Source organism: Calliopsis andreniformis, chromosome 1, assembly GCF_051401765.1.
Source record: "Calliopsis andreniformis isolate RMS-2024a chromosome 1, iyCalAndr_principal, whole genome shotgun sequence".
In the NCBI taxonomy this organism is placed as follows: Eukaryota; Metazoa; Arthropoda; class Insecta; order Hymenoptera; family Andrenidae; genus Calliopsis; species Calliopsis andreniformis.
In genome coordinates, this window is record NC_135062.1 from 9511861 (window position 1) to 9522981 (window position 11121).

Below are 11121 nucleotides of genomic sequence, written 5' to 3' on the forward strand. Positions count from 1 at the left end.
AGCTAAATGGTGGTTTACCGACATCCTTAGATAATAAATCGTGATTCTCCGATTTCTTTTTACGGATCAGTCGGCGTGACATCGTTCAATCATTACTTATCCTCACGTGACTATTTTTATACACATACGCTAAAATAACTCTAATTTTGATTAAAACTATCTCATTCAATCAAATATGGCATACAACACCCATTAATTATAAAATAAAAATCTTTATAAAAGAAGAATAAAAGAAAAAATAAAATATTGGTTATAATATATAAACAAGGGACTTTCAAGAAGTTCCTTACATGTTCTCAAAAAAGTATTTACTAGTCTATTAATCTGTTCATCTAACCACAAAACGAAGTAAAGAGAAGACACAAACAAATCTATTTATTCATGTTCTTATCTGATCTTAGTCTAAACAAAACGATTACTCTTCCAACTCAGGCATGATTATAAATCTGCAGTTCGAAACGAATTCCTAGAATACACTACCCCAGATAGCAACAACGAAAAACTCCCAAAGTGTAACAGCTAGGCTGGAACTACTATCTAGACTTAGACTCTCAGGTTATGATAGGAAGCACAGCTGACTCTAATACTAGCCATGCTGACCGAAAAACAGCAGCACTGCGAAAGTCCGATTTTGCACTTGATAGAAAGGGTACGCAACATTGCGTGTCTCTGTCTATCCAGTGAAAAATCGAATTCTCGCAGTGTTCCTGTTTTTCCTTCAGCATGGCTAGTACTAGAGTCGGTTGTGTAGGAAGTCTCATTGCAAGAAAGGTTGGGAAACACTGTATTATGGCGTCCCGAGTCGTTTCTCAAATTTTCCCTCTCCCGTAACCGAGCATTTCGTGGAGACTTGGAGACTTCTAAAAGGAAGTGGTGGCGGTCTTGAGGCCCGAGTGTATCAATGGGAAATCGTATATGTATGTACGTACTTGCTGTCGGTGACGTAGCGGAAGGAAACGTGCGCGGGCTCGGCTGTTCCGTCAAACGTTCGATCCTCGTGCTCTTATAACCTCTGGATAAATGCAACGGCCGATGAGCGAGCTGTTCGACCGGCTCGTATGTATTTTCGAGCGCAGGCGCGAAAATTGACCGGCGTGCCCTTCCTTGCACCTTCCGCTGCAATCCCGTACCTAGGGTTGCTTCATCTTTACGACCCGTGCGCGATGCGAGAGGTTATGACCCCCGAGAGAAATTTTTGCGCGGGAATTACGGCGATCTGACGAAACAACGCTGGGGTCTGGCGGCGAGCGATGGTGGTTGGACCTGTTTTGAATATGGTCTGGAACACCGATCGCTTGGCGCAAAAATGGCTGGTTTGAAAAAGCTCTTGCTTCGATGTGCGTGCCAATTTTTTCGAACGTTATTTACGGTTGTCGAACTTTTTGGGGGTGGGAAGAATCTGTGGGTGTAAGGCGAAGTTATTTACGTCACGCGTTCCTTTTTTTTTTTTGAGGCGGAGTTTAAACTTTAAACTTTAAAGTAAAGGTGTGGTGGAACCTAACTTTTAAATTCTCGAAACCCGAATTTAAAACTTCGCGAGATTTCGATATTCTCGAAACTTGTTTTATGAGAGGAATTTTTTAGGACTGAAGTCTCAGCAAGATTTTTGTATGTTTTTACTAACCATAGTTAAAGAAAATATAAACGAAGACATTAGTACATAAAAAAATAGCTAATCCAAATTCCTGTTTAAGAACACTAATATTCGAAATCTGAACTCTTTCTTGATCTAATCTAATTCGTTTTATCGACTTTCAGAAAATTATATAAATAATTTTTGATAAGTTTTGATACATTTTTCACCTAGATTTCGAGAATTTCGAATCACAGTATTTTGTTATGAAAATTTGTCAACGCTTCAAAAAACGTGCATTTTTCCTGTTTTCTGTTTTCTGTTTTCCATCTTCAAGGTTATCATAGGTGGAATTTTACCTTCTGTAAATTTTGATTTAGTGTTATTAGAAGGACCATTAAGACTGATAAGTGTAACTGGTACTCGTTTAGGCGATAAAGTGTGATAATGTTATTTTAAAATTTATCAACTCTTTTACATAAGTACATGTATACTTCGTTCTGCATGTACATATGGAATACAGTTGGTAGACCCTGATGAGTTTTTTAGAAATATGAAGTAGACTACATACACTCAATTCTGCTTTTACATGGTTTTTATTTAACAAATTTAGAAATCTTTTGCATAATTTGTATTTAACAAATTTAGAAATCTTTTGCATAATTTTTATTTAACAAACTTAGAAAAAGAATCGAGTTCTCTTTTTCCATCATTTATTTCAATTGATCAAGAGCTACACATATGTTATACACATATGTATATTCATTGTTATATAGAATATTTTTTCCGATGTAAAAATCTGGTTTAAAACAGAATTCGCCAGCAATCTCTTACGACATCCAAATTTACATACATATACATATCAAACAGAAATATTTCATAATTTCCATAATCGCTGCGATTTTTTCCCTGCGTTCTACTACGTCTCTAAATAGAATATTAATTGTAAATAACCTTTGGCCTTTTGATACACGAGTCTCGCCACCCAAAAAGCCGAATAACCCCGAATCTTATCCGTTACGAAGTTTATTGCGTAATATTGTCTTACGTTTCTGGCAATTTTTACGACCCCCCTTATCCAGACGAGTTTCACTAACTCTTACGTAACAGACGTGGTCTAGGGATATTTTTTTATCAAGAGATTACGACACGAACTCCTACAAGCGATCACAGAACCTCCTGAGATTGAATTCTCGAACAAGTCAGGGGAATTCTACTTTAAGATTCCTGTAAATACTTGTCACATGCTTTTACTGGACGGAATGGTGTATTAAGCGACATGTTTCGTCGAGTAAGGACATGTACGCGCGCGAAAGGTACGAGGCATACTGGCTACCCAGTTTTGGCCGTTTTTGTCGAGCCTGCGCCTCCAGAGATTCTTATTTGGGACAAACATCCTAGATCGATATTGTTCAAACCGCCGCCTATAATACATTCTCATTCCTGCACGAATGTTTTCGGGCCATAAGCAACCATTCTGTAATTCTCAATCCTTGAACCAAAAGAATCACCAAGGGCGAGACAGTCTCAACGACTTTCCCTATTGATCGTTAAAACCTTCGAACACGTCCCATTTACATGTGCACATACACTTGGTCATACAAGTATCCGGCCACTTTAGTTATCAAGCAATTGTCACGTACACTGGCTCACAAATTCGTTCTTATGCAAAGCAAAGCGTTAATTCATTTTGAAAACTAGTGTAACCTATTTTCTCTTCTGACTCATTTTTACTTGTAAGAGTTAACTGTTGTATAACTCCCTTAATTTAAGTATAAAGAATTCGAATTTGTAAATTGAATCATTTTTAACGAACCGATTTGTCACTTAGCGTACATCAATGAAAAAATAACTAGAATTTTATACGTGACGAATATTACAATAAAATTACGAAATATTATCCTATCACTACTAATTGAAATCCATAGACCATAACAACCTACATGATCTAAAAAAAGATACTATTCAATACAAAGAAGGTAAAACTATAGCAAGTGTCATTGAAACTTAGAAAAAGTTATTTCAGTGTTGTTTATTCAACTCTGAGTAATAAACTTTACATAGTGAGGCAGAGGAACGGAATTTAGGTTTTTCCCTGCTACAAGAGCAAGTGTATGGGGTATAAGGGTATCCTAACCTCTTCATGCAGATAGGTAACGGTACTGTGCGTCTAGGAAACGTGCGTTCACTTCTGATTCAAGAACCGTTTACTAAAGTATTGACAGAGAAAATGGGGAAAGACACGTGAGCGAGTGGTAGAACGCACTTGGCTGTCTTATCTCAGGTAAAAACGACTGGCGCTTCTGCGTGGGCGAGGGACGATGGCTTCGAGCTCGGCGCAGCCTACGACACGTCACTGCTCGACAGATGGCGAGCCCCCAACAATTTATTCTCTCTCTCATTTCTCTAACCGTCTTTATTTCTCCTTCAATATTACGAGGGGAACGATATAGCTAAACCAAGCACAGTGCCAAAACAACTTGAACCTCGATGATGAAAATTATGGGATACATTGTACCTATCCATTCTGTAAACTAGCTTTTTCTAATTTTCTTTTTTTCTTAAACTCTGAATGAACTTCGATGCAATTCAACGAACTGAATAAAACTCACCTTTTTTACTACTAGAATACCTAACACGAACAAATGCAAGATTTTATTCTACTTCTTTCTCGTATTGAATAATTTCGAAAAAGTAACAAAAATGTTTCGGGAATGATTAAGTGGTATTATTGGTTATTAACGCATTACCTTTGTCAAACTTCGTAAAAAATTCAAAGTCATTTCCTTCAACACGTTCAAGTTGTAAAGCAATTATTTGCATTTTAAATTACGTTTCACAAGCAACTTAAGCCAGTGACGATCAAAGAATCCAAAGTTGCTGAGATATTCAACCGTGAACTATAACCTATAAACGGTCGCGATCCCATACAGAGAAAAATCGAATTTAATTTTTTTGTGTACTTAAAGAGAAACGATTCTATAGATTCTGCGTTTCAAGGGGAGTGAGTAACTTTACCGAGAAATTACGTTGCGTAGGACGTGCTACACGTAACGTAAAAATTTCAGGCGTTTCAGAGATGTGACATGAGAAATGTATGAGCTGGATTCGTAGTAAAACATTACTGTATCGCTGTCAACCTTTCCATCATATTAGCTGAAGTTTCATTAAAAATTAAAAATAGCTTTCAATACGTAAAAGGCTTCATTGATTTTTATTCACTTTTATTCGCAAGGCGATCTGTTTCTATGCATTATGCAGAAAGTTTAAAATTTGAAATACTTAAGAATATACAAATTTGAGAAAGTTAAAATTTAAAATTTTTAAATTTGAGAATCTGAAAATTTGAAAATTTGAGAATTTGAAAATTTGAGAGTGTGAAAATTTGAAATTGTGAGAATTTGAAACTTTGAGTATTAACCTTTGACCACGAACACTCAATTTTAATGTAAGAAGACTTTAACAGAAACCTACTGACATTAAACGTTTACAAAATTAATATGTTAATTGCAATGTAGTTTAAGTCTCTCAGATTTAAAGGTCAAGGTTGCGAGTTAAATATTTTAATATTACAAAATTTGAAACTTAAAGATTTGAAAATTTGAAAATTCGAAACTCCGGAATTCTAGAATTGCAAAAGTAAAGAATAATTCGTAACGAAAATCGTAACAGCTACTATGCATCTCTATCATTAGTAATTAGTTAAGTACGGCCTCAAGAAGAACAGGTAAACTTTCCGCGAATTAAAGAGTACGTAAACTTGTTTAGAGATATATCTATAATTCTGATCGTTCTATCGTAATTTTTATGTCTGATTGCGTCAGACGATATTAGATCTCGGAGGGAATTGAAGAACATCGACAGGTGACGTGCCTCAGCACACGCCCACCGAACGGACCAATGGCGTACTAGGCTATCAAGTGTTCTCAAACCGTCGCCTACTTGGGATCTCTTAAACAGATGTTCATGGAATCAAGGAACATTATTCGCGAAACGTTTATTTCTCTTTAGAATAAATAAACGATTACCTAAAATTAAAGGAGAAACGAAGGCTATAACGTTTTAAACTTAATAAATTCGCTTGTGAGAATACAGTTCAAGAACCACTGCTGGAGTCAATAAAACCGTCCATAGACTTGTATCTCTAATATAGAGGGGCCAATGAAAGGGAAAGCCACCTGTTGACGATATCACATAAGATTCTAACCTCTATAGCATGCAACGAAACTTAATTACGAAAAAAGTTCACGCGAGTCGAGTCCATACTAACCTCGAATACATTTGAAATTCAATGCACTTGGGCAGAGTCGATTTCATTATACTTCCAGCGGCAGTTAAAGCATTCCGTTTGAGAAACGCACGTCATTCGTCGCCATGAAAATTTATTACCGTTTATTTCGGTTTAAACGCGTTATTTTTAATCGTCGTGTACTCGACCCGATGACAATCAATGCAATTGCATTGCGTTGAGAGCGTCCCTTGTCGCGACGATTTTCAGAGGAACGGATTGCAATATTTACGTGCCTGTTATTAAGAAATACGAGACTGATTTCGTCACGCGTAATCTATCGCGTCACCGATACCAGTTTCTATCTTGTGAACGATAAGTATCGTTTAATTATCCGATAGGTACTAAGGGCATATTAATTGAATGCTTAGAATTCCATTAACTAGGGTCAAGTACGTATCTACGTGCGGTAGTTGAGAACGCGTCTTGCGTCATTCGCAGAAACCACACATAGAATCGTCCGATCATGACAGTATTACTGCAGCTGATGATATTCTCTGAGTGAAATCGATCAATGATCTGCGGCGCGCAAGGTCATGAATTGCTGAAGAAATTCTGCTTTGTCTTTCACCGTTCTACATGGCGATACGAATGTAGGGGGATCGTGGAAATGTTGTTTCTTCGTTATCATCCGACTGATATCGGCGAAGAAACATTCCTCAAGTTCAACGCTTCAATATTTGCAAGGATAATATTAGATGAACAATTAAGTGTATTAGAATCTCTATTATCTGGAATACCTAGAGATTCAAACCTAAAGTACCCTTAGTTGAATAGGAGATTATAATAGGCTCAGAAAATATCTTGTTAATTAAGGGATTACTCTACATTAACATCTCAAAAAATAGTGACAATTTTTTTGTGATTTTTCTCCTGATTTTTTAAAAATTCTGACTCTGAAGTCACGTAACCCTAATAAATGTTAATATTTTTTCTAATACTTTAAATATGTACTTATTACGACGCAAATTAATAAATACTCAAAAATAAATAAAATCGCATTCGTTTTTTTTTAAATTAATTCTCAAAATGTCCACTGTTTTCTGAGGGCGCCACAGTAAGGTGTCCCTTAAGGTATTTAAAGTTCCTGTATATATGGAAGAGAAAAGACAATACACCTGTTTGAGCCACCAATGCAACGCCACATCAGTCACACCTATTTATCATGAAAATCGCGCTATATAATTTTTCCTCACGATAGTTGCCATGTGAGTATCGCGTTTCCTCAGCTGTCCGCGAATAGATACAATTTCGACAGTTCTCTAAATATAAAGCGTGTATTTCGCGCTCACTTTTATGCATACACGCGTGGTTACACAGAAAGTAATCCCATTTGCACGGCTACCTTCGCTCTCCCATTACTCCATCTAGCAACGTGTTTCAAGATTACCCCTACCCTCCCTTATCTATTCTACGCACGCACAACCTTCTCGATGAGTGCATTTCGAAACGTTCTCGTCTACAATGTTGCTATTCTATGCCAAAATGTTGCGTTATTAATTACCCGTGAAGCTATGTTTATTTATCACAAATCTACATTACAACAATCCATGTACATCTAAGAGCTTTTCAAGACACTTGTTCTCAAGTGTACTCTCAACTTCTGTGTCCATTCTACTTTTTTCGGATAATGCTCTCTGATGAGCACTCAATAATTATGCAGATTTGATTCTTGAGAGCAACTCATGATGGTTACGTATACTTTCACGTGAACACCTGAAGCCTGCGTAACCTTACAATTAGCCACAACTGTTTTATGTTAAACCCTCATCGCAACAAGTAGTTAAAGCTGAACTTAGACAATCTACTTTTGTCAGGGTTGAACTTGCAGCCAGATGCTGACGAATCGGTTCAATGGCACACGTGTACTTACTTTCCTCGCGGAAACGGGTATAGTGGTCTCTCTGGTGTAAATTGGGACATCTAGATCACTGACACTGCTGCTGATACTCGGTGCTCTGGAATCGGGCCGACCACTGAGGGGGACAGATAGATGCGTCGGCCTGAGTGGATGGGATTCCGTGATGAAACCCTCTCCGAAGTCCTCGTCATCTCGATCCATCTGCGACACCACCGATAAACGATTAACATATGCGTCGATACCTAAGTGCAACAATTATATGGCTGTAAGGCAAAATGACACAAGTCACGTGTTTTTGTTTACGAGATATTGATATTTTAAGTTTTCCATTTCAATAGTGTCTTTTTAACTTGTGTCTTCTTCTTATTTTTAAATGAAAAATTTGTTCTCCCTTTTCCAAATATAAATCCTATATTCTAGATCTCAATTAAGCCTTCAGAATCCGATTTTTTTGCTTTACAGCCACAGAATTATCGTATCTCAGTTACTTTGTATGTACTTCGTTAACAGTTATCTATTCGAAATCGAAATGCAGCGTTCGCATAATATAAATGTCGAACGATTAAGGAATATTGATAAATGTTCGGTATCTGCGCGATGGTAATGTGATTAGAGCGATTAGAGCGGAAGACGATAGCGATTGTTGCAAGTGGATTTAGGGTAGAGCCGCCATTTTGGTTGTCACGAGTTTGGATGTACTTGTCGAGCGCAACGTGTCGGCTTCGATTAAATTGATTTTTAGATGGCTCGAATTTCAATAGGTTCCTTTGTTTTTTTTTATAAATTATTAAAGGCATGATTTGAGACACCGATGACAATTGTCAATTTGCGCATCGTAGATATTGCACCGGTAAAATTAGCGCGGGAATGTGACAACATTACGCTTTCCCTATCAATTATTTGGCAGACGATCAAGGCTAGTGACTCGATGACACACTCCCCACCCTTGTCCGAAAGCTCGTCCTACGATCATTCAAGAAAATCGGCAAGAAACGATGTTTCAAACGCGACACCAGTTGTAATAATATAACCAAGTCTCGTATTATTATATTTTCTATTTAAAAACTATATGAACAAACTCACGATTCATTGTATATAGAATTCAAACTCGAACGTGACCGAATAACTACAAAAAATGTATCTCGAAAGTTGCTTGAAATTAAAATTCAAGTTAAAATAAAAATAATACAGATAAACTTGTAAATATCTCCCTCAAAAGCGCTCGCAGCTTAGCATATATCGATAACAAACTCGCGATCGCGCTTCGACTATACCAGCGTTATTTGCAAATCATTCGTAATGAATTGGCAAACTCCACCGTAGCGTCCAGCTTCGATCGTCACTGAATCGTTCGCGACGAGAGCTAAAATAAAAAAAAAAAATGTCACAGGAAAAGTCGTTCTTCCCAACCTAATCCGTCTTCTGCACGATATGAAATATCCGTTCACCCGAGCCAATAATATCAACAGCGAAAAATCGGGACACGGACCATTGACGTCAATTGGACGCTCGAACCTGGTCTGCTGGCGCGACGTTTTCTTATTTTCCCCTCATTTTCCTCTTTCTTTTTCTTTGTTTCGTTACCTCGTGCTCGAGCGAAGCGCAGGAGGAACAGAGAGAAGAGACGAGTTCGGTAACACGGCCGTGGTATTCTCAACTAGGGAATTCTGCACCAACTCGGGCCGCCGATTGCGAAAGAGGACGTCGTCGGAGAATCGTCTTGGTCACCGATGACGAACGACGACTATGGTGGTCGACGACGGTACAGACACGAGTGTGCGAATGAAGCAAAAGATACGAGCGGAGGAAGAAGAGAAAAAAGATACAATGTCGAAGATCGGAATACACCCGTACAGCCGGGGTGTGCTCTTGAGACTGAGCTAGAGGACGCATCTCGTCGCGACGTCGCCGTCGTCGTCGTCGGCAAGACGTAGCCGTCGGCCTCCGGCTGGATTTAATTTTAACGCGTACGTCGTTAGACGAGCCTCCGACTTCCTCTAACAACGAACACACAACTACGTTCACGCGTTCATCTCTCCCCTCCCTCTGCCCCTCTGTTTGCCAACTCCTTCGATGTCGCTGCATCAATTGATTCCTGCTAAACTTCGCAATTGATTTCACTTGACCCGACGATGCATTCTACCGGCAGCTCACGACTGTCCGGCTAGCGATTGGAAATATCTTCGCGGAGAGTACCGCGTGATTTCTTGCTATTTTTCCTCGGGGACGCTCGAAATCGTTGGTCCAAAGAATCGTGGAGGGGATGTCCTGTGATCGTCGATAGAAAGAGAGTTGACTTTAGAGAAGGCGATGAAAGATTCATTTCTGTATCAACTTCGAGTTGGTTTTTTTTTAGCGATGGAAATTAATTTTGAAACGAGATGATTTATTTTTCATTGGTGTACCGAATTTTGAGGCATCCTGTAGATTCATTAGGGTAGCCAGTTGAATTGGTGGTGAAAAGGAAAAGGCTTCCGTAGGTTTTAGGGCTTCCTATTATTCTGCGAAGTTATTGTACCTTTCTTGTAATAAGCTGGTTTCTTCCAGTCGCTATGAAAACTTTCCGCTATGTGTCGATATTCTTGATAATCGAAGATACTCTTTCCTGATGGATGGGATCTGATAAAGGGGGATCTTCTGTGCCTCTTGCGTAACTAGGGAGAGATGCAACATTGTGTTAGTTATTACAGAAGAATACGCAAAAGTGTTTCGGTCACGAGCTATTAATCAGCGTTATCTAATGGTACTGATTATATTGCAAATACGTTCATTATACGTACTTGTATGCACGTGTATAAATGTGCTGATTTGAGTGTGTAGAACCCCATTTTGTTTTGCGCTGAGTAATAAAATAAAGTTTTCCTTGGACCTTGAAAAGATAACCTCAAACTTTCTATCGGAATTTCTTGTGTTAATGATGATGTTCCAATAATACTAATGAGCAATTTAACATGTTTCCCTGCTTTGGAGTTTAAATTGATCGCAAGTGGTACGAGTCAGTGAATATGAGGAGGAGAATAAGCTCGTTTTGGGCCTGAACGCATCAGTAGGGCCACCTACCAGTCCCAACTTTAAATGCAGAAATATATACAGCAGCAATAAAAAAATTAGGTTCGCTTTCCTCTGTCTCATGAAGCTAGATAAGGATCAAACTAGCTAGATTAGTCTTATGTCATTCAATATAATTCTTTCTCACTATAAGCTTACATATAATAGATGATATTATAGAACAAATTTATATACGTTTCTGACGAAGCCAACTCCTATTTTGATAACTTGCATTAATTTCGCTAGATATGTGAATAATAGTACTTAGATAGATTAGGTTTCTACTGTAGATAATTTTTTAAGATTTCTTGTATAGAAAAGGATGAAAAACCTTTGAAAATAATATAAAGG

General features: G+C 38.1%; 1 protein-coding gene across 4 annotated transcripts in view; it reads right to left on the reverse strand.

The window, feature by feature from the left end:
* Positions 1–10257, reverse strand: part of LOC143188420 (solute carrier family 2, facilitated glucose transporter member 1) — a 34021-nt gene extending 23764 nt beyond the window's left edge. The window contains exons 1-2 of one of the 4 annotated variants that reach the window (XM_076392669.1): positions 10241–10257; positions 7735–7923 (exon numbers count right to left, since the gene is read on the reverse strand). In XM_076392669.1, coding sequence (XP_076248784.1) covers positions 7735–7923 — 189 coding nt within the window. In that variant the 5' untranslated portion in view covers positions 10241–10257. Of the gene's footprint in view, positions 1–929; positions 1400–2527; positions 3106–7734; positions 7924–8221; positions 8240–9306; positions 9583–10240 lie in introns of those variants that run through there. The other 3 variants (XM_076392660.1, XM_076392678.1, XM_076392687.1) reach the window with 3 other exon arrangements.
* Between the last annotated feature and the right edge of the window lie 864 nt (positions 10258–11121).